This window comes from Lutjanus erythropterus, chromosome 23, assembly GCF_056507025.1.
Source record: "Lutjanus erythropterus isolate fLutEry1 chromosome 23, fLutEry1.hap2, whole genome shotgun sequence".
NCBI classification, from domain to species: Eukaryota; Metazoa; Chordata; class Actinopteri; order Lutjaniformes; family Lutjanidae; genus Lutjanus; species Lutjanus erythropterus.
Window position 1 is genome coordinate 20330470 of NC_139339.1, and position 24412 is coordinate 20354881.

The 24412-nt window shown below is 41.1% G+C and overlaps 1 protein-coding gene across 2 annotated transcripts in view; it reads right to left on the reverse strand.

The window, feature by feature from the left end:
• Window positions 1–408: 408 nt before the first annotated feature.
• Window positions 409–24412, reverse strand: part of serpinh2 (serine (or cysteine) peptidase inhibitor, clade H, member 2) — a 169489-nt gene continuing 145485 nt past the window's right edge. For both annotated transcript variants that reach the window (XM_084712699.1, XM_084712700.1), the window contains 3 exons: window positions 16925–17017; window positions 15621–15853; window positions 409–2098 (listed from right to left, as the gene is read on the reverse strand). In XM_084712699.1, coding sequence (XP_084568825.1) covers window positions 1799–2098; window positions 15621–15853; window positions 16925–17017 — 626 coding nt within the window. In that variant the 3' untranslated portion in view covers window positions 409–1798. The remainder of the gene's footprint in view (window positions 2099–15620; window positions 15854–16924; window positions 17018–24412) is intronic.

Here is a 24412-nt window from a genome sequence, read left to right on the forward strand (position 1 = left end):
TTCTGAAAAGAGACGCAGGTGTTGAATTTTTCATATGGATTTTTTGTGGCTTTGAGCACCACAAGTCAAGTGCCATTTAGTCCCTACTCTCTCTAAAAAAATCTACATGGATAAATAGAATTACAGGTAAGAGAAAATATATGTATTTTTGATTTTGGGAGAGAACTGTCCCTTTAAGACTTTTTAAGGCCATTATAAATACAATTTAAGAAATTCCACAGTGGAAAAAAGTAGAAGCACATTTGTGGTTACTGGGTCAGTGTTGGTTTCATTTTGTAGGTGTTATACAATGATCAATACGAATTTTCCCTAAAGCGCACTGAAGTTAATCCAACTTTATAAACAACGTGTTAACTTCAATTTTTAAAACCTGTCAAAATCATATTTAATATATTTTTAAGGCCTAAAATTCAGATTATTGGATTTTAGACTTTTTAATGTCCTGCAGAAAACCTGTTGTTGAGAAACATTTGATCAGTGTTTGACATAGTTGTTTCTGCACTTTCAAAACACTGCGAGCCCATCATGTTTTGCCCCTGAAATTTCAATAATGTTGTTAGTTCAAGGCTTTAAATCTGCTTCCATACACCCTTGAGGTTCAATGTCAGCCAATACGGTTCAGGGCAGAAGTTTAAAAAAAAAAAAAAAGCTATCAGTGCTGTCAAGAAAGATGGAGCTGTGGCAGTGCACACGTATTATATATTAATAGTACATTTTTCGATGATTGATTGGTTTGCATCAAGATCGGGTAAAGACATTGATAAATATACTGTAGCTAGAGCGAAAAGAAGAATAAAAAATAGGCATATCTTTAAAAAAAAAAAGCTGTAGTTCATTCACATATCTCCACTATCCACTTTGGTGCTTTGAAAAACAAATATACAAATGAGAATCAATGCCTCTTTGAACAGCTGGAATCATCCTAAATATTAAGCTGTTACATTTAAGTCAAGCGATGTCAGTCATGTTTGTTTCCAGCGGCATGACGGTGTCATTGATCCCTGATGGTATTAAGAGATTAAAAGGTTCCCCCGTCCTCTCCGTGTTGTTGACAAGCGTTGTGACTCATTACGGCCATTAGCATTAAGCTGCCTCATCAATAAGCACTTGGCCGATCCATCAGTCTTCCTCAGATGTAGCCCAGGGGACCCCCGTCATAGGTCCCTGCCAGCTCCAAGCGCGTCCTCATGGGCACCCTTGATCTGTCGGTCACCACGCAAACAAAAACAAAAACACACAGACGCACACAAACGCACACACTCATAGATTCACCTGCCCGGGTGTTTGCCTGACGGCGAGGATTCAAGTGTCACAGCGAGGCTCTCTCTTCGTTCAAGTTCTTTGTTGATGCTGCTCTTAGCGTTGTGTCAGTGTAACCACTTTTGCTTGTCAGCATGTTAGTATTTGTCAGTGCACTCTTGTTTGTCATTTGTTTTGTGTTGACTTGATCACTTGGGCCTTGAATTTGTGTGTATACGTCTGTGTGTGGTTGTACATGCGTGGGAGACAGAAAACACAGGGTTTTTTTGCTATCCGTCAACTTTAGTAACGTCTGGTACAGTTTCTTCGCTTATATGTGCCATGTAGGTGTCGATATGTGTGTGTGACTGTGTCAGGTATGGCAGTGTCAGTGTCAGTCAGCGCCAGACTATGCAGTGTCAATGTATGACAGCCAGCTGTAGTCTGATGTGATAGTGTGCCACAGTGAATGACAATGTCTTGAGTAAGAAACCAGTGTTGTCTTTGAGAGGGAGTGTGTAAGAGACAGAGACCGAAAAAGGATATATGTCGGAGGGTGCTACAGTTCGTCGTGGAGGGGCTCACCCTCCGCGTGGTCCAGAGCTCCCATCAGCAGCAGCGCCCCAGTGGCATTGTCTCGAACGAAGATGATGAAAGGGTGATCGGCGTAGAACAGCTTGGGCTTTTCTATGTGCTCCTCATCAAGCTCTCCCTTCCCAGCTTGAGCGCCCAGCTCCATGGAGGCCCACTGGAGAACTGCACCCAGGTGGAGTTTCCCCTTGCTCTTGTCTGACACCCCAGAGAAGTCGGCCACCTTCTGGTCCCAGACGTCAGTCAAACCCAGAGCAGACAACTGTTTCTGGAATCGAAAAACACAGCGATGGAATTCATGGACCATCTTGGATTCAATTTTTCTAAAGCTTGTCTTTATAGAAACGTCCCGCAAGTGTGTGCGAACAAGCAGCTGCCAGGACACTGATCAATTATGCACCCAAGAGGACCAAACAATGAGTGGTAGGGAAAGCACATTTTAAAATTTCATGATGCTGTAACCTTCAGAAGTTGGTGACTTGCGCTGCCCTTCCCGAACCCCGCCACATGATTAACGTGAACATAAACATACCCTCCAAAACAGTCAATCAGTAACTTTTCTAAAGGAGTTTTTCACTGTGTTTATTTACTTTCTATACCAAAAAATTTGAGATGGGAAGGAGGCTGACAGTTGCCCTTGTTGTGAGCTGGCAGAACAAAGTGGGCGACAGGCAGAGAGGAGACGGAAGGAGGAAGCAGAGGATGAATAATTTAAGAGTGATGCCCCGTGACCTCAGCACCTCCTTTGTTTTGCCTCTGATATGAATTCCACAGAAAGTCGTCGTCATGACAGGTAGTTTATCCTCCCATGGCAGAGGGCCACTCACAGTGACAGGCTTCTCCAGGGGCCAGATGAGAGCATGTGCGGGTGTGAGTGTGCGACTGTGTGGACTTGTGTGTGGATATGCGGAAGGGGCCACGGCTGGAAGAAAACTCGCAGAGGAAGATGAGTGGGTGAAGATCTTGTTTTCTGGCATTGTTCAAACTTTAGATGATTAAACTCTTCATTTGAAATATATTTTACCAGCAGACAAAAACAAAACATTATTTGGTTGAGTTGTCTGGAAATGTTCTGTGGGTGCTTCTTTGTTGACTTTATTTTCAAAACCACATTGTTATAGCTCTGTTCAGCTCTAAAAAACACATGCTAATGGGCAATTGTAAATAATCCATGTACAAACCCCAATTCCAAAAACGTTGGGACATTGTGTAAAATGCAAATAAAAGCAGAATGCAATGATTTCCAGTGCAAACATATTTAATGTTCAAAGTGATAAACTTCACTTTTGAAAATGATGCCTGCAACATATTCCAAACAGGGACAGGGGCATGTTCACCGCTGTGTTACATCAACTGAGGACACAAACTGTTGAAGTTCTGAAAGTGAAATTCTTTCTCATTCGTGCTTACTAAATGACTTCTGCGGTCCGGCGTCTCTGCTTTTTTTATTTTGTGCTTCATAATGCACCACACATTTGCAATAGGAGACAGGTCTGGACCACAGGCAGGCCAGTCTATGTCCTGAAGTCTTTTACTACGAAGCCACGCTGTTATAACATATGCAGAATGTGTCTTGGCATTGTGTTGCTGAAACAAGCGGGACTGTCTTTGAAAAAGACGTCGCCTGGATGGCAGCATATGTTTCTCCAAACCTGTATGTGTCTTTAAGCATTAATGGGGCCTTCACAGATGTGACACTTACCCATGATGCAATGAGCACTAACACAGCCTCATACCGTCACAGGTTCTGGCTTTTGAACTTTGCACTGGTGACAATTTGCATGGTCCCTCTCCTTTCCAGTCTTTTGTTGCCTGTATCCCCAACTTTTTTGGAACATGTTGCAAAAAATGTTGCAAGCAAACAAACAAAACAATAAATAAATATATTGTCTTTGTACTGTTTCCAACTGAACAGAGGCCAAAAAGGATTAGTAAGTCATTACATGCTGTTTTTATTTACATTTTACAAAGAATCCAACCTTTTGGAATCGGGGTTGTAGAATGTCTGCTCTTCTATTATACTAAAGGTTGAGATGTGCATGTAACAGGAAGTTAAACTGGATCATGTCGGCTTATCCCGTAACATGAAATAAGTAGATGCATATACAGTTGTAGGCATCTGTCATTCCCTCTCCAGTTTTCATGCAAAGCTCCCCAACCACACAGACGCACACACACCACCTCCCGCTCTAATGCACTTCTATTGTCCTCATCCATTATTCCTCCTCTCTTCCTCCACCCGCTACCACTACATCACTGTCTTCCTCTGCTGCTCTGCCACTTGCCTGGCATCCCCATCCCTCATCTGCCCCGCGTGCCTCTATTTTATCCCACTCCGTCTCTCTCTCTCTGCTCCTAACTCAGTCTTTTTCCTCCCCGCCTCATCCTTCTCTTCCCTCTGACAGGCCAGCTCGCCCCGTTATACGTCGCTTTCTCAACTTCTCGATCTCCACCGGCAATGATTTCAAGGTTTTCCGTCTCTTATCTAACGGGGGAAACGGAAACCGAGCTGGTGGATTCCTCAACTTGTGGAAGACAAATGTGTGTGTGAGAAAAGGCAAATGGTTTCTGTGTCTCTCTGTGTCACTTATGTCTGTCCTTCCTCCTCTTCAGCAGTATTCCTCAGAGGGAATCCCTAAAAACTTTGTATGTGATCCGGATGGGCGTGGTTTTGCAGGACGTAGCAATGCACACTTCTGCAAGCTCACGGCGAGCTCCATGACGTCTCCACCTTTGCTTTTAGTACACGAAAGAAAGTTGGAGTGACCAAGTAAAGGCTAATTTTATTTCTAAAGCTTGGAAAATTAGGCAAACTAGACTGAATAATAAACACATAAGATATGTTAATTTGATGTTTTTAAGCTTTGTAAGCCTGTTTGTGAAAGATACTACACTGATATCAGAATACAGACTACATACCTTTGCATATTTTTGTTGTGGGAAATAATTCAGTCCATCCTGTCAATGTATTATAGTATTTATTGATATCTTCCAGTATAAGATTAAGATGGTCAATTTCAGACCTGATCAAAAGGTGTTTGAAAATCTGCAGTTTAGTCATGGTTGCAGCTGTGCCAGCTGTACAAGGAACTAAAATCTGAGCGTGTCTACGTAAATCGATCACAATAAAATACATAATCATATCTGTTCGAAGTTAAAATGAGGCATGAGGTCCCCTGTGGATTTAATGTTGGTGTTTATAAAATTTGGTTATAGATTATTAGGTAATAAACAACTTTTAAGGTTACAGCTTTGCTATTTTTTTTAACCAACAATGCAGAACAACACTCTGTTTGACGAAGGACGTGAGGCACCGCCCCCAAGTGAACTGCCAAGTTTTTAGAGCTACCTTTCCTTGAGGAGCCATCTCATCTGGCCTACATTAGCGCAGGTGCCACTATGAAGCATATAAATAGTACCAACCCACCCCACATGACCTACCCCACTCTCTGACTCTCTTACTCTGCTTGTCAAGGCAAAAGCACTTGGTTAATTTTTTTTTTTTTTTTAAGTGTTTAAAAATTAAGGGACTCCGTGGCCGCCAGCCGGGAAACAGGCCAGGGGTGTCAGAGGAGCCTATGGAGGTCCTGTGCACCACAGAGGTGTGGCACTGCATTATATGGGGAGAAAAACCTCTGGGAGGTGCTCTTTGGCTGCCCTTTCTCTCTGAAGCACCACATGAATCTTAGATGGAACAGCACTGGGCGGACTGCTGATGTCTCGCACACAGCATCAACGAGCTATTTGTCTGTGAGTGAGAGCCACAGGCATTGTCAGCTGGTGGGTTTCCACTGTGCGTGTGTGTAGGGCTTACTCGGCCTACAGCGGTGCAGTGTAACCGGCCTGAGGTAGCATGGCATCAACCCTCAGGCGTGCGGCGCTCCGCATCACATTATTTCAGCTCAATGGGTGAGCCCACTAAGTAGCTTGTTGGGCGTACCTGTGGGGGTTTTTAAGTGGATAGGCTGTGGCAGCCAGGACATGTTACAGCTCCATCTGTGAGGGGTCACCGCGGCTGATGTTAAGTGACAGAGCAGCCTTGATAATGACGATGGGGAAGAAAGAAAGATCAGAAGAAAAGCAGAGGTCAAACGGAGACTGAACAGTGCTCCGTTAATACCGGCTGCTTCTTGCAAACTATGGGACTTAACTGGGAAAAGACTTTATAAAAACCTTGGAAAAACTACATACCAGATACAGCAACTCTCTCCACCAACATACAGATATGTTTCTTCTCCAAAACAAATGCAAATATTTATTTTCATTATGGATAAATCTGGAAATTGGAAAATGTGAAAAAGGCTCACAGTAATTTCACAGAGCCAAAAATTATATATTATAATTGCTTCAAACTGTCTAAACAACAGACCAATGACTCTTAATTCTGTATCATAAAAGCATCAAATTCTTAGCTTTAAGGAGCTGGAACTGCAAATGTTTGATATTTTAGTGATTGAAAATGATGAAACGATTAATCCATTATCAAAATAGTTGATAATTCATTTTCTTTCAATCAATAAATTGATTAATCAACTAACTGTTGCCACTCTACTCAACATTTTTATGAGAGCACATGCCGGACAGCTAAGAATATGACAAGAGACAGACTGATTTAAGTCATATCACTACGTAACATCCGAAAAACCCATGAAAACCCTTGTATGGGTATGTGTGGTACTGAATGTGGTTGTGTAACTTTCCTGCTAATTGTTTTTTATTGTCTTGTGGGATGTTTTATGTCTTTGAATTGCATATTGTATTGCTTTTGGAAATGCAGTAGAGCCAAGACAAATATCCCCAAAGGCACAATTAAGTATATTCTTTTCCCTGCTATCGCACAAGAACTTGAATATTGGTGTTCCCGAACAAAAAACAGAAATGGCCATCAATCAGAAACCTTGCTAATTATTTCTTCAATTTGTGAAGAAAAGGCAAAGAAACCGAGGAAAAACACTAAAATTGGATGAGATAGTTAACAGTTTCTCAGTACTCAGAGAGAGCTGCCGTGAGGGAACTTTAGGAAAGTGAGTGTGACGGTCAACTAGGGATGTGGACCAGACTGTGTATAAAGATGGACAGCATGAATGCACCTCCTCCAATAATGACGTGAAAATATCCTGATAATGAGCAAAGCCATCTCGTACAGGTGATGTCATTTGGAGCCAGAGTCTGTGCAGCAGAGCTCAGCTGCCAATCATGACATGAAACCCTCTTTTTACAGCATCAAAAAAACAATTAAAATCAAACTTGTCAGAAAAAATCAACACTTGAACGTACATCTGTGTGATAAGAACTACTTAAAATGAAAAACTTTGACTTTTTTGGCTTGATTTTGTAGTTTGGCCCATGTCCCCTGTGCTAACATGGAGGGCGTGTGGTTTATAAGTTTGCTGAGATGTAGGCAACAAAACTACTTGGTTTGGTTAGTCTGGTTTGCTCTTTCAACACCATCTGACCCAAACTGAAACAACACTTGGTCCAATCTGGTCCAATCATATGTGATGCCTACGTCATGAATATTATCAGTCATAGGCTAGGGGTAAAAATATCCCTACCTCCACTGCTCCTGCGCACATTACACCTCCTGTTCCCTCCAGCTTACCAATCAAACCTGTCAAATGATTCTTTTAAGCTATCGCCACCTTTAACAACTACAGACATGTTCTGCTTAATTCAATGCTGCCCTTAACATCCTGCGTGGGTGGTTTCAAGTATGCAGTATGTGGCACTGGCATCATCACAGCTTCATTTCATGGACACATTTGATGCAGGCTTTAAAAAAAAAAAAAAAAAAAAAGACCCTTTCTCTTTCTATCCGCTCTCTTGAGGCTTCAAAGCCTCTCCATCTCTTTATTGAGTCTCATCAGCAAAACCGCTATTGGTATCTTATTTACATGGGCTTTTACCTCTTCTGCACGGTCAATACTCTCTCTGTGTCTCATTCACTTGCTCACATATACACATGAACCGCTTTTTATTCCACAGGGCAATTTTAGCACAAATGAAAAAGGAAAAAGAAGCCTCAGCTTTTAGTGAGATATTCAACTAATGGCCATGAAACACATCTGATTAATTCATATGATGCAGGGCTGTGGTGGCTGCGTTAAAACAGCTGTCCCTCGACACTGTATACTGTGGAGTGTGCTCTTGTAAATATTTGATGGCCTTTTGACCTCATTAGCCGTGATTGAGTGAGCTCTCCGGTGCACACTCATATGTCTTAGTCACCGACTGGAGATACAGCCAGAACAGAGCTCGAGCCCGACCATTAGTGTGTGTGTGCGTGTGTGTGTGTGGCCTGGTCAGCACTGGATCACAGACAGAGGGAGAGAGCGATGAGGGTGGTTTATTCAGTGACCTCTGGGCCAGGCTTGTTAAGAGGGTTCTCCGTCTCTGGCTACAGACTCCCGACACAAGTCTGCCCTTCACCAGAGGAGAACGCCACAAATAGGGAGATGTAAAGAAAGAAAAAGGCTGAATTCTGAGGCTATTTATAGTTCTCTGTGACACTTTCCACCTTGTCCCCGAGCAATCGTTGACCCCCCCCCCCCCCCCCTCGTCCTCCTCCACCTCTCCTGCTCACTTGCCTGCCGAATGTCACTGCTATTTAGGTCAGCGGAGCCAATGTGATGCTGAGTGATGGCGTATTACAGTCACATGTGAGACCTACAAAAAGGAATTAGATCCCTGGGACTGATATGACAGAGAGCAGAGAAGGAACGGGCGTGTTGGGATGTAGAAAATCCATTCAACAGCTCAGAGCAGGGCTGACCAAAATCTCATATCTTGAAATAGATCATTCCATATCCAGATAACTCCACATATCACAACATAGCACAGTTCATGTAAATTCAATGAATATGGTAGTTTTAATTTAAAATTGTTGTTACATTTTGAATTAATACGTGACAAATAAAAGGTACTTTAGGCTTCAACATTAATGGTTTTGTTTCACAGAAATTTACTTGCCCAAAGTCAATTTTCACTTGTACTAATTTTTCAATTTACTAAACTTTACTAGACTCAAGTTAACTGTCATGTTTAATCTGGGGCTGCAACATCTATAAAATGTCATAAAATACTGAAAATTTGTCCATCCCAGTTTTTCAAAGTCAAACTTGATGTCTGTAAATATCTTGTTTTGTCATTCTAAAACCTAAAAATATAAAATTTATGATAATAAATGGAGAAAAGTGGGAAGTCTCCCTATTTGAGATGACGAAAACAGCATTTTCTGCCATTTTTCCATGCTTTAACAATTATTCAATATGCTTATACAATTACTTTAATTCTTTTTTACCACTTAGAGCAAAGTGAGTTGCCAGATTTACTTGCCTGACTAAGCATTTTACTTGCCATGGGCAAACACATGAACCCTGTTGTTTAGCCCTGTACTTATTCATAATTTATTATTTCTCTCCTTTTATTATTTACTACCTTGCAGAAGAATGAATGTCCAATGTCCAAATAATGAAAAATATTGCTGTAAAGAGTGTGAAAAATCAACAATGGAGTAGGGATAAAATGCTAAGTGGTTTCACGATGAACTGATAAAATTACTGATGATTACTGTGGTATTATCATTTCAGATTTGAAAAACTCACTGTTAATACTGCCCTGCATCATCAAGTTTGCAACAGTCTCCCAGATGCAGAGGCAGCAGCAACGTGGGTTTGTTTTGTGTCAATGAAGTCGCTGACAGCACAAAGGACATGGTGCCAGTTTTTCAATATAACTTTGTGAAAGGATTTCAGCGTGTCAGTACTTGTACATTTTCAACAACACTGCTGATAACAGTGATAAATCGGTCACTGCAATGGTGACATGTAATTTTTTTATGTTTTTATCTCTATAGTCTATGATATATATGAAATGATAGACATTTTCCTATCATCACACAATGTTTAGCATCATATCGCCTGACCTCAGATGTGTGGAATTTGGTTGCTCTCTTTTGCCTTAAACTGAGGACAAGAGTGCTAAGGCTGACAAACACACACACACACACACTCCTATGATCTTCTGTGTGTCCAGATGCCGGCCTCTAATCTCAGGAATCCATGGCCGTTCCAAGCACTGACAGACAGAGTGGTAAACAGTATTAACGCACGGTGATGAGCAATTATTTGCCCGACCCAATTGGAAAAATGATTGTCAGAGAAGACATGGCAGGCCGTCAGTGGCCAGAGGGTCGAACGGACAGACGAAATGAGATCAGAGTGGGCTGAGGGTTTGTTCAGAGCTTTAGCCCTTTCATAATGATTCCTCAAATGCATTCCTCTTTCTTGAGAGGGCAAACGGAAGGAGACAACCCATGACGAGTCGCAGAAACAGAGGTCAAAGCGTTCAAGTGCTTGTCCATAATTAGGTTCCATAATGGGAGCAAAGTACAGCTACTTCCAGTTATTTACAGGTAAAAAAAAAAAAAGATAGCAAATGATTTTTCTTCTGTCTGGCAAACTCTCCTGCAGAAACAGAAGGAGATTTGTGCAACAGTATGTTTTCTGCTCCTTTCCCTGGCAAAGTCATTGCAGTGTCAAAAGGAGTTGTATCAAGCTTTAGTTCTAGATTACAGCCTCTTCCCCAGAGTGTCCTGACAATGTTAATGTCAAAAGCTTGTTCTTCAGGGCATGGCTAGCAAAATAACATGGCAGCACAACTCTTCAGAGATGTTTGTTAAACTAGAAAGAGGGCAAAGTGGATTTCATCAGTTCATGATGAGGTTACAATGTACATGTAAAGAGGACATGGTAATAGGTTCAAGTCAGTGTACCGTGCCCTGGGGAAATGGGTTTTACTGGCATGCCCTCTGTATCTGTCAGCTTCAACTAACCTCTCTCTCCCGCTCTCTCTCTCCCTTACTGTGTTTGTGTCACTCATCCACGACTCTTATACCATCAACTGCTGCATCTCTCTCTCAATCAAAGGGTGTGTTCACACTGAACGTGATGCAAATTTACAAGCTGAGCTACTGCCTACAAAGTCAACGGAAAGATGAAAGAAGACGCAAACAGACGTGAGTGATTTGGGGGAATTGAGGTGGAGACGCATCCATGCAATTTGAGAATGTTTCGAGTTAATAAAATCATTTGCGCTCACCCCAAGGTTGCATGACTCACCACTATACAGAGACTAGGTGGGAAAAGGAGATAAACTAAAGGAAAATGAGAAAAATCTGAGATCAGTCAGTCTGAACTTTCTCATTGCCCAGGGAAAGTTAAAAAAGTAACTATAGTAACTCACTTGCCTGACCAAGCAAGTAATGAAAAAAACCTTTTAGAGTACAAAACTGATTGATCGTTAAAGTAAAGTTTCATGCAAAAATGGCAAAAATGCTGTTGTCAGCCTCACAAATATGGGGAATCTCTGCTTTTCTTCTGTTTATTATCATATTACACAGAATGTCTTGAGGGTTTGGTCTGACAGAACAAGACATATAAAGACATTACTTTGGACTTTCAGAAACTAGGATGGACATTTTTCACTATTTTCTGAGACTTTATAGAGGTTACAGCCCTCTCTTGAACATGATAATTAACTGTAGCCTTAATTTTTATTTGATAACTGCTAATAAATATAACAATTAGTACAGGGGCAAGTAAAAATTGATTTGGGCAAGAAGTTTTCTAACCCACTTGCCTTAACAGCCAAGTCAAAAAAAACCCAAAACATTAAAGTTGAACCCTGCAGTTCCTGAGTTCCACTGCCAGCTAGTAACAAGTAGCCACCTAAACAGTGTACTGTCTATTCAGTCAGTACACTGACTCTCACCCTCTACAAAACAATCCAGCCATCAAATTTTGTGTAAATAATGCAAGTTGAAAAATTGCTTTGCATTAAATCTAAGTGCATCTTAAGGTCTGTTTCTTACTGGTGAGCAACACAGAGTACTTAAGATGCCTCCAGCTGTATCACTGCTGAGCAAGGAAGATTTTATTGGATAAGGATTGCCTTAAATGCCAATGCTTTCTTTATTGTGTTTTGCTCACTTCAGCTTGCTTTGCTTTACAACAGCCAGGCTCTACAGTTTGCAAAAAGCTAGCGAATCTACAAAATCTTTTCTCTGTTCTCTTTCTTATTAGGAAAGAGCAGGGTACAAAACATTCATGTAGCAGCTTGTCATTTTGAGCCTCTGCTGACTGTCGTTTTTTTCCAGTTTAAATGGCAAACATTGGCCTTGGAAGGTCAGATCAGGTGTCAGTAATTTACATTTATACTGTAAGCCAGTGGTTTTCAAACTTTTTGTGCCCAAGGAACACCAGAGAGCAAGACTAAATCTTAAGGCACACCTATATTCACATCCCTGAAAAGTAACCTCTACAATACCTATTATCACTCTGTAAACATTTATTTTGAATCACTAATACTAAATAAAATGACAACAACTATATTACTCATGAAAAATTCACAAAATAATTCAATAATTCATTTGAAACTAATTAATTTAGCAATTTGTTGCATGAAAGCAGCAACACACCCATTCAAACCAGACAGGTCACAAATTATCTATTATTTATCCTGTTTGTGATTGGCTGACGTTACCTCTTACCTTAACTAACCCAACGAGCTTGAGGCAAGGTATACTAGAAAGTCAGCGAGAGTGTGAGTAAGAAAGCAATAAGTGACAGTCATGGTCTTGGATGTGTAACACTCTAATAATTCCCACTATCCGTCAACAAAAACTGTTGCTTGCTTTGAAGAAAGGTTTCTAAAGGACTTTCTTCTGGATATAGAATCTGCCTTTGTATTGGGACATGAGTGTATACAAAGTACTGACACAGTAGATTAGAAATTCGTAACTTTTTGTATGGGTGTATGTTACAATAATAAGGTATGGTTGTCATAAAATCCCACTGCACACCTAGACTTGCCTCACAGCACACCATTTGAGAACCACTGCTGTAAATAACTTGATGAAAGACCAAAATCGAACTCAGCTGTTGTCAGGTTTGTGAGCTCTCAGCAACCCAGCAACTCAGCCAAAGATCATTTCTGAGGGAACAACCTTCACTCAATAACACCACTGTACAATCACAAGTGGACTGAGTGTTTCTGTTCCAACAACACCAACAGTGTTAATTCTTATTTATTGATCAATTTAAGAGTTTTAAACCAGGGCCATAAGCATTCATGTAGGCTGTAAAAAATAAGGTGGGCTGCTAAGCCTGAAAGCTTGAAAAGGAAACTTTCTTTTTTTCAGTATGACCTGCATCAGCAGGCCACTCTCAAAGGTGTGGAGGCCCATGTGATCGTAGCAACTTGTCTGTGCCCTTGCCCCTGCCATGGACCCTGTGGCCTGGTCAAATACGTGCTCTTCCACTCGCTCGACAACTCTGCAACCTTTTAGACAGTAGCACGACACAGCCTCCGGTTTGGCCTGTTTGAACCTCAACAACCCCCAGCACTCACATTAGCATCAGGAGCCACTAAGCTGCTTGCCTGTCTGCCCGGTGCTCCTCCTGGCTTCCTCTCCTCTGACTCACACCAGCTACCTGCTGGCTGTGGGGTTAAAAGGAGCAGAGATTCAGGCAGACTACCAGCTGGACTGTGGCATGACCTTTGTCCTCCCACAAAAGGAGGTCTGCGGGAGGCTTCTGAAGCCCACTGAGGAGCTACAGGCCATGGTCATCCTCAGGCTTCTCTTAGCCTCCTAGCAGCCAGGGTTTGATTCCCCGCTGAAGGCTGTTACAGCCAAACACTCTGTGTGCAGCTGGATGCCCATCACCCCAAGGAGTGGAGAAGTATGGAAAGAAGTTACATTCAAACTCACCTGAGACAGAGTTTGCATTGACCTGGAAGGGGCAAGGGACGCCAGTGCTTCAGTTACTAAGGAGGAAGAGAGACAAGCAGGGAAGAAACAGAGGTTACAGGTGAAGAATGCATGGAAGAAGATGGAGGCAGAGCAGCAAGGCAGAAGAACAGAGGTGACTGAGCCAAGTGAGGAGGAAGAGGAATGACATATGAATAGAGAAAGAATTACTCTTGAAGGGGGGGAGAGAAAGAGAACCGAGATAAGCAGAGTGCAAGTCAGGAAGAGGAGGTGGCCAAGAAAGAAGCCGAGAACAAAGAAGAAGAGACGTGCAAAAAGCAAAGAAGAGGATGAAGAAGGCGAAGAAACAATGAGAATGATGACTGGATTCCTTAGAGATATGAGAAAGCGTATCAGGTGAAGTGAAAAATGACGCAGTGTGTGGACACAGGAAATGAATGAAAGATAGAAACTAAAAGAATAAAGTACAATCGAGGCTGCGTGCAGACTCCTATCTGTCAAATAGTATTAAAGAGCTGAGCAGCCACTTCTCCACTGCACATTTAATGTACTGTACAAGCACGTCACCTCAGTCTGCTGTTTCAAGTACAACAAGACAAACTAAAGTAAATCGATGAGTGTTACTCCCACAGATCAGGCTAAAAAGAAAATCCCACAAACCCCACGGTCAGGACAGGTGAGGTGGCTGGAAATTAGGCCAAACATGGGCTGTGTCTGGTGGAGATGGAGCACTTGGTTGTTCACACTCACCCCAAGGATTTGCCAGAGCCAACCGAGGCCTGTGGGGAATATTCAGGAGCTGCAGCCATATGCGCACCACAAGAGAGAGGGAGAAAGTCTGCAAGCACGATCCTAGAGGAGGCACTTCGCATAAAGACATGATCTAAAGTGGAACAGGGTGTCACAGATGGGCTACGATGTAAAGTCAGTGACATAATGAAAACTACTGAAGCCCCTCTGATCTCACTTGAAGAGTTTCTCAGCCTATCAGGTGAGGAATAAGACGTCAGCCAAGTCTTTTATCCAAACATGTCAGAGCAGTCGGCCTCAGAGATATCACTTTGCCTGTCAGAGAACACAGGCATGATGCATCAGCCTGAACTATATGTTTCAGTTCATGGAAACAAAAACATTACAATATCATTTATTTAGAACTGGAGAGTATCAGAGAGCAAAGTATTAAAATTTAAGTTAATAACTGGTGGAGGCTGAGGTCAGATTAAGGCCTATTCCACTAGCATAAATACAATTACAGTAACTTACCTTAAATTCAAAGATACAACAAGGAAATTTCATACTTGTTTCCACTGTAATAACCACAATTACCACAACCAAATTAACTAAATAAATTCTCCTTTGCTTTTTAACTGGCTAATGTACTGTAACTTGGCCTGTGAAAATGTAAATACAGTCTTATTTCATCTTATTTCAAGGAGAATTTGACCCAGTGGCCTGCATTAAGAATAAATATACAGAAATAGCTGATCTTCTCGCAAACAGTCTTGTTTGTTTATGTAGGTCATATAGGGGCATCAGTATTAAATTGAGACTGTTTCATAACCAATTAAAAACTCCTTGTAGTATCTTTAACCACCCTAACTTTAAAATCATCATTATAGTTTTGAGTGTTCACTTTTTAGAAAATACATGCAAGTATTTTTCAACCATTTTACAAAGGAAGACCAGGTATCACAAAATAAAAAAGCTGCTCATAACAAAGACCTATAAAGAACGAGCAAAGGGGAGGAAGTCATTACAACAAGACTCAGATTGGATCAAACAGGATTAGATGGTGCTATGTTTGTACTGGGGAAACAGGAGTGGAATCTGATGGGGATACTGGGAACAGAAGGAGAGGGATCAAGTGGTAAGAGTGTCCAGGAAGGCACTCTTTTACTAAGTGAGACAGGGTTGATGGGTAAAATTTAAGAAATAAGGTAAACGATAAGATGTTACACACTCTTATACAGTGGGTGGCAGTATGCACTTATAGCTGTTAGTGTAAGTTTGTTGTTCTAACCTGCAGACTGAGTGTGCTGGTGATGTTGGCCTTGGGCAGTGAGACGGCCACACTGGTGACATTGGTCTTCTCCAGCCACTTGGACAGCAGCTCAAGGGTTAGAAGCTTGTCCAACCTCGTCAGATCCTCGACATGGAAGGGCAGCAGGAGCACCACGCTGGCCTTACCTCCCCACAGAGGCGCCTCCAGAACCTGCACCATGTTTGCTATGTCTTCATGGTGACGGAACAAACCTGGAGGAAAAGACAGGCGGAGACGTGCACAGAGCTGAGGAGAGATCAGAGAGTCAAAGAGAGAAGGAGAAGCTCTGGCATAAAGTAACATTTTTGCTTTTCAGCAGTAATTCAGAGTTGGAGCTCTGCTCTAAAGCAGAGCCTTTCTATGGTGTAATGTTTCCACCCAGAATCCTCTCTGAGGCCTCAGAATATTGCCATTTGCTAGGGGTGCTAACAAGAACCCACCCAGGGGTTTTACCAGAACCCCTTTTATATGCCAATGGTTTTATCTAGAACCCATCTACCGAGAACCCCAGACTATTCTCACAATGTGGTAAATTTTCAAAATAAAAGACCTCATGCTGACTCATGATCATAAAGATGGACTATAATCATAAAGACAAATTATTTAACTATTTAAACTACTTATCCATGCTAGAAAGACAAAGAGCAAGGTAAACATAATCGGGCCAGCAAAACGCTTCTGGTGGGACCTGCAGCCATGAGTATGGATCAAAACTGTGGCGCACACATGTCACACCTTGTGGAATCAACCAGTTAGTCTTACAAAGAGCCCTTGACGAAGCCCTTCTTCAAAAAACCCTTCTTCCTTTGAGTGTTCAGCAGTTCTCTTGGATGTTGGTTTAGACTTTCAGCCATGCCACTGCAGTTATTTGGTGTCAGCTGAATTCTCACCTGCCTAAATGAAGTGAACAATAGCAGAAAACACCACTAAACCTGTTTTAAACATAATGTAAATGCAACATTAGACAGGATGGCAATGGATCACTTAAACAATCTTTTTCACGAATTGGAAATGACATTATAATATAACATTAAATATGACAGAATGTATCCCTCCGACATCTTTTACTGCTGTGATAGCAGAAATTCACTCTGCCTTGTTGTTGTTTTAAGATGACACATAAAATATGAAAAGCGTGTTAAATAAATCATAAGGTGCACAGTGATAAATAGGAGGGAAGCAGATTGGACCTTACAGATGTTCGAGCCGTTTTAAAACTCAAATTGCTTTTTGCTGCATTTATTTGCTGGCAGGCGTACAGCCCGCGACAGACTGCTTTTTACCTGCTCGGTGCATCATCATCACTTTGGTGTATTTCTTGCCCAAGAAAGTACGATGATCCGTGCTCTCCTCACTGAACTCTCGCTCCCACAGCCCTGAACAAACAGCCAAACAAACACAGAGGACAGAGGCATTTTGAATACCCAGTGCCTGACATGGATAGGCTGTAAGAAAACACTGAATGATTGAAAGAGGTGAAAAGGTGGACACTCGGTTAAACAATGCCATGTTCATAAATACATATAGACCTGATAAACAGTGACACCGGCTGACACTGCTCATGAATTATCAATATCTACTGCCCATTAAAACACGTCTACTCTTCTCAAGGCAGACGAGTGCAATACTGGGGCAGTTATGAGGTCCTTAAGGCCACATCGTCCCATTCATCGCTCAGCGCATCCCGCTTGGCCCTGCTAACCCCATGACAGCTGTCAATTTAGGACAGGATAGAGTAGAGTAGTGGAATTACTGTTGTAATAACCCCACAACACTCTTCTAAAGCCACCGGCCCGTTCAATCGTGCAGGGGACACAGGATGGAGCGAGGAGGTCAGCAGATTATCATTTGTACTTGTGTCACTCTTAGCGAATGTCACCTGGGGCCAGCCAGGGCCGCAACTAACGATGATTTTCATTATCGATTAATTGCCTAAAAGGCTTTCCACACTCATGACACAATACTAGAAGGTGCAAGAAGGCCAAAACATCAAATGGCTCATTGGCTCAGATGAAAGTCTAGAGATGAATTGCTTGGCTTTATTATTAAATACTTGAACTGGACAAAGTGTGTGGAGCCTTCTATTCTCTATATCATCAATTATATATTAGTCTTAAAAATGTCAGAAAATAGCAAATAAAAATACCTACAGCAAATCCCCAAGGTGACAACCTCTGTCACATACAATTTAAAATACTTAAAGCCACTACAAGGAACTTTCATATTTTGTTGGGACAACAGCAGTATTGTTTCCATCTTAACAACCATAAAATATAACATCAAAAACAAAATTATCTAAATAATCCTCCTGCTTCCTTTAAAGTGGCTCATGTACTACTCACTGTGGCTTTACCTGGGAAAATGCAAACACAGGCTTGTTTCATCTGAGCATCTGTTTCACAGAGAATCTGACCCAGCAGCAGGAATTAAGAATAACTACACAGAAACATCTTCTTGAGGATGGTCTTGTTACCTCATGTAATAGAGGCACCAGTAAAACCAGTTAAAAACTGGTTTAAAGTTAGAAATCAAAGCTACTTAAAAAGTAACTTTAATTTCTAATTATATAAACTAAGAGTTGAGCAGGAAATGTCTCAAATACCAAATATTCCAATTTAAATGACTGGCATTTTTGCTTGACTTTAAAAAATATTCTAGATAAAGTTTTAGGTACGTTTATTAAATACCACTAAACACAAAGTACAGCAGAACTGATGGGAATGCCATTACTCTTACAAGTATTTAGTCATTAACCAAAATATTGGCAAAATTAAAATTTTGACCTGATAACGACATTAAATGAAAAGTTAAGGGATAACCAGAATTATTAACAAATTATCCTGAGGGGGACATGAATGTCTGTGCCAAAGTACATGGCAATCCATCCAATAGTTGTTCAGATATTTCAGTCTTGACTGCTAGCATGACTAAAAGTAATTATCAAAATTAAACCTTTCTTGTATTGATTTGTATATTTTTTAAAAAATAAATAAAATTTTATCATTTTGAAGTTGTAAACTTTAAAAATGGACAAAAAAAAAATATGGCCTTGATTAAAATATTCCAATATGCAGTCTCTGGTAAGACCTCTTTGAAATCCTACTCCCCTAATAATTTCAGAGTTTTTATGGGCTCAGCTACACATGTTCATAATCACACCTCCATAATTATGTTTTACAACTTCATCATATAATGCTATTACTGACATTAATATTTTTCCATAACATAAGAGTGAATGCTCTGCGTGGAGTATGACCTCCAGATTCTGAATGGCTAATGTCTATTGTTTGTTTGTCTGCTTGTTTGTTTGTGTTCAGTCACGTTTGGTTACTGTGCTTATACTGTATTTTTGTTGTTGAGAACAGCCTTGAAAAGAGGATGGAACATCTCAAGGTGATATTATTCGCAACAAAGACTTTCAATGTTATTTTCCTCAGACTGTGGAAAGCTCCACACCCACAGAAGACATTATACAATGACAAGTCAACTGAACTTGATTCTGCAAAACTGGTAAATTGTTTAATTTATTATCCAAACTGATGTAGATTAATTTTCTGTGGATGAACTCATTATGGACATGGCTTTCCCAAAACCCACCCAGCCACCACTGGACCCCGGCCAATCACAAGTCACAGCCAAATGACATGTGATTCTCCCTCGCAGGCATGCTAGTGCAAGTCACAGACATTCGCTCCGCTTCCTTTAACATCAGAGAGGGAAATATGATCGCACTGGAATTCAAAACAACTGGCTGAAGGTTACCTGAAGTGGCAGCCGTGTTGCTGAAATGATGTCCCAGTGATGAATCATTTCTGCATGCTATGTGTATATACACGTGTGCAAATGCTAAAAAGTTGTATCGAGCATGGATTTAATGACCTCACCAGCATGCACAGCAGACTCTGTTGATCTCTGTGTGTGGCTTTGTCTCAACAAGAGGGCCTGCTTTGGGTTTGCATTGCATTATTTTCTTTTATAGGACAGCACCGCAGTGGAGAGATCGCTTGAAACCTGAATCCATTAATATCCATCAACAATAAACAATGAGACAATTGCACAGCTAAGAAATCCAATCGCTCTCAGACTTACAATTCATACTGTAAACTTCAGGCAAAAACCAGAGGAGAATCAATGAGAACGACTGGCTCCCTCTCCTCCCTCATCAACTTCTGATTACAAGTAGTTGTGGTATTTCAGAAGCTATTATTAGAGGTTAAATATGTGGGGACTTGTTGTTCTCTCTCGCCTTTTCTTTCCTCTTCTTGTTCTCCATGTTGTTGCGTTATCTTCTGTTGAAGTTTCTCTCTACTGTTTTTTTGTTTCCACAATCTTATTTTTCTTCTTCCGTCTCCAGTGTTTGTTTGTCTAAAACAGGAACAAAGCCTGAATTAATTAACTAGTGTGGACTGGAACTCCCAAGGTAGGCCTTTTACATCCCTCCACTATGTCTGTCAATCTCTTTCACTCTCTCAGCAGGCCACCCTCTCTTTACTTTTCTGAGTTTTTGCTCCTTACTTTTCTCCAATTTCTTTTACCCTGCGTCTCTTTGTCCCCCTTCCCACCCAGAAATCTCTCCTTACACTGCGCTTTCTCTGCAGCCTCTTTGCTTTAAACATCTCTCTACTACAAACATGTTCCACTACTAATTGCCCCTGACCTTCCCTTTCTTCGAATGCCGTGTACAGCCCACCTAAGGAGGGCCCACGAAGAGGTTTTTAATCCCCCCCTCACTTTCAATAATTAACTAAAGGGAACGAAAGCGAAACAAACAAAAATGGGCAAGGAAGCAGATGCCTGTTCAGTGCCAAGAGAAATTCCGGCACCATCTCTGAAACCATTACATTATCACACACTACGAATTGCCTCAGGACCCTGAAATCAAAGACGAAAAAAAAAAAGTTACAGCAAAGGAGAGGCAGCTTGTAAGAGCAAGAAGCAAACTATTGACCACTTTTAAATTATGAATCAAAACTAAAGGAATCCAATTTTCCGTAATCTAATTTGTGTGCTGCAATCTGCTGTATAATCTAATTTGTATATTTCCCCCATAAAATTAATGAACCGACCAACGAGGGCTGGTTCACAGAAAAACTAATTTTGTAATGAAGTCAAAACATCAAACAAAGAGAATTAATTAAATTGCTTATCAATGTATAGTCTGTACGGGAATGTTATTTTCAAAAGGCTGTCTATCTATTGGCAACCTGTTTTCACTTCAGCCGCCTTGCCTTCTTTGCACCTAATAAAAAGAATACCTGCAGGAGGAAACAGAAGGAATAGAAGCAGATAGAAGCAGATAAGGCCGTGAACAGGAGGAGGCATGTGGGAAGAAGAGGAAGAGGAGACAGGGGTAGATTAGAAATGCGATAAACAATGACAAAAGCACAAAAAACAGAGAAACGCCACAAAAAGAACAAGTGAAACAGAAGGATATATTTAACACATCATCATCTTTTGTGGAGACTGCAAACAAAAATGAGATTCTACGTCAGCAGGCACACAAATGTTCACTGTGCTCAGAGAAAGATGGTAGATTACATTCCTGAAAAGTTATCAAGAAAGTGGAAAATAAGCTATTTCTTTGACTCCTGATGCAATAACTCAATAACATGAAAACAGCCAAACAAAAATTAAATTAATCGACTTTTTAAGGGAGCAATATGCAGCAAGTAAGCATCCAAAAATGAGTACAGTACAATTGATGGTTGAAGCAAGTTGTTTCCCCCCGTAAACCTCGTCTCCAGACTCAAGGAAGCTCAGGCAGGCTGCAGAAACACTGCAGGAGTGCAAGATGAGCACAACGTTGTAATTTGGCAATAACAACTACTCCTTCAAAAGGATTATTGATGATTTCTAATGACTCTAAAACAGAAGCTTACTCATTCTGCATGCATTCGGCATCAATTTGAGCTCTAATTAACGTGAAATGGGCTAACAATAACATGAGTTATGGGCCAGAATAGAAAAATGAAAGGAGGACACCGCAGCTTTAGTGCTGTTGTCAGAAAAGCAAATATTTCAACTTGGCATGTTTCCTTAATCTCTGTTGACATATTATGGTCATTTTATGATTTATTACAGTAAATATATTACAGATTTCTCCTTTAAACGGGCAACATGATGAAAGATGAACTTCTGATAAGGATTACATGGATATGTTCTTGGGTAGCAACTGTTCAATCACAGATGGAGCTTCTAAATATCTGACTGCATTCGTAGCGAAACACTGACTAGTTTCCACCACTGCAGCCCGTCACAAAGAACAGATCTGAGCCAAGCTGTGGCGCCGCAGACTTGGAGCGCTGCAAGCACAGATGTTAGGCATGACACCGAGGGAGAGAGTCTGGACACTTGTTACTCAATTATTTAAGATGACACATCACCCCCCAATGGAAGATGAATAAGCTCTCAGTGATAGACCCCAGAATCATCCTTTATCTGCTGTGTCCACCAGCTGGAGTCCACCGCATGTGCGCACACACAAACACACACACAGTCGAGCACGCCGCACATGGGTGGGCATGCTGGCACACACAACGTAGTGGGCAAACTGGCGTGCAGACTCCACGGTGCTGTCTGAACACTGAAAACGGTACATGTTCATGCAATATTAATATTCTAAGACCTCTCATCCGATGCAGCACACAAGTTCAGTTCGAAGACGTTGCATAATTGCAAATGACTCCACAATTATTACAAAGAACAACAGCATTAGTCAGGCCAGCCTAGCTGCTAGGTCTACAGCCAACCAGTTATGCCATTGGATACTCACCATGATGAAATATTCAGTGGCTGCTTCATTTAGGGTCACAGCCAGGACAATTTTGGACACACAGACAAATGCTGACGTGTTTGCATACTATTTTACATCTTTCATTTTCCATTACCCAACCAGTGTCATATTCTCCAAGCTTATGTGACAACAGACCAAAGTTAACATGGGGATCTGAGTTAGAGGTGTAAAATGAAGGAAAATGTTATTGCAATATAACCAAGTACTATCCAAATCGCAGAGGAAGTAAGTACTGTAGTACCACAGACGCCCTGGCCTGCAAATCTTGTTCTCCAGATGTAAGATAACATGTTTATTGGGTACAAACTGAACCCAACAAATGTCACACCATCATGATTTTAACAGTTTTTTCAGTGAAAATGATCACTGTGATGCAAAAATGATCATTCCCGCTAAAGCCACAACAATCAATGACTGGTTGTCAATTATTCAATTAATCACAGACTATTTTAATGATTGATTAAAGGACCGTAATAAATCATAAAATGATCATCATACACCATCAGAGATCAAGGAGTATTTTAAGTTGAAATACTCGCTCCTCTGACAGCAACACTTCAAATGCGATCCCCCCCCTTTGAAATTCTAGTTGAGGCCAGAATAATTGAATAATTTTCCAAATGAGTAAGTGTCTGTTTATGAGTCATAACAAATCATTCATAATTTTGTAGAAAGTGTAGATATTTATAATGGTTAAACTGAGCAACATGTTGATAGGGTCTGGCAGGCAGTATGGTAGGCAATGACTACAATAACCTTGCTTCTTATTCTCAAGTTACAAAGTTGCCCTTGTCTTGTCCTCCAGCAGCCTGCCTGAGCTTCCCCAAGTCTGAGGAGGAGGGGGGCAGGGGAAGCCAACCTTCTTCAGCTGTAGATTGCATATTAAATAGGATTTCAACCTATTAATACACCAGCTATACTGTTCCAACTCACTGTCTAGACTGTAGTACTCATTTTTTTCCTCCATGCAACTGCTGCATATTGATCCTTGAATCTGTTTGAGCATTTTTTTAAGAAAATAAAAAAAGTTGAAATTCTCAGATCTGATTCCAGCGTCTTAAATGTAAATGTTTTCTGCTTTCTTTACTCCTCTCTGACAATGAACTGAACATCCTTGGATTCTGGATAAAACAAGACATTGGAGGACACCGTCTTCGACTGTGAGAAACATTGATTGACATTTCCAACCATTTCCTGACAGTTTATAGACCAAATAACTAATGAGCCCTAATTAATTGTGACTCATATCACAATCACAATATCTGTCAAAATAATCGCACTAGGATTATATTTTTACCAGATGGTGCAGCACTAGATATGTAACAATTCACTGATTGCATCCGATGCATCGGACTTTAATGTGTTAGATACGAGTGCATTGGTTCAGACGGCCTTTATCGATTAAAAGCTAAACATGAATCGGAAACAAATTGATGTAGCACTAGCACACCGGTACATCTTATTAGGACATATGTTTCATTTTTGGCATCAAGGAACTGCCACTGTAACTTTCCTCCATTTTCTCTTGCCTCTTGCCTCTGCCTGCACCACTCTTACTGGACACCTGCTGCTGCACTCACACAAAACAAGCGCTCCTCCCTCTCTCTCTCTCTCTCTCTCCTGTGTCTCCTCTTCATTTCATCAAAACAGACCGCGCTGAGGACTGCGACAGAAGTGACACTGTACCGCGTCGCACCACCAAAATTTCATAACGTGCAGGTGTGGAATAAGTTTGGGTTTTATATGAAAGATGAGAAACGCTGCTGCAAATCATTTATACAAACCGTGTCTGACAGCAGAGTGCAGAGCCACAACTCTGACCCACAGAGACGTCATGTCACTGTGAGAGCAGGTAACACTGAGCATCACTGTTCCTCCACAGTAATCAAAACCACAGCACTCTTCATATGGAACAGAGCAGCAGATCATCTTACTGCAAAAATACTAATATTTAAAATGTGTTCACGGATTCTCATTT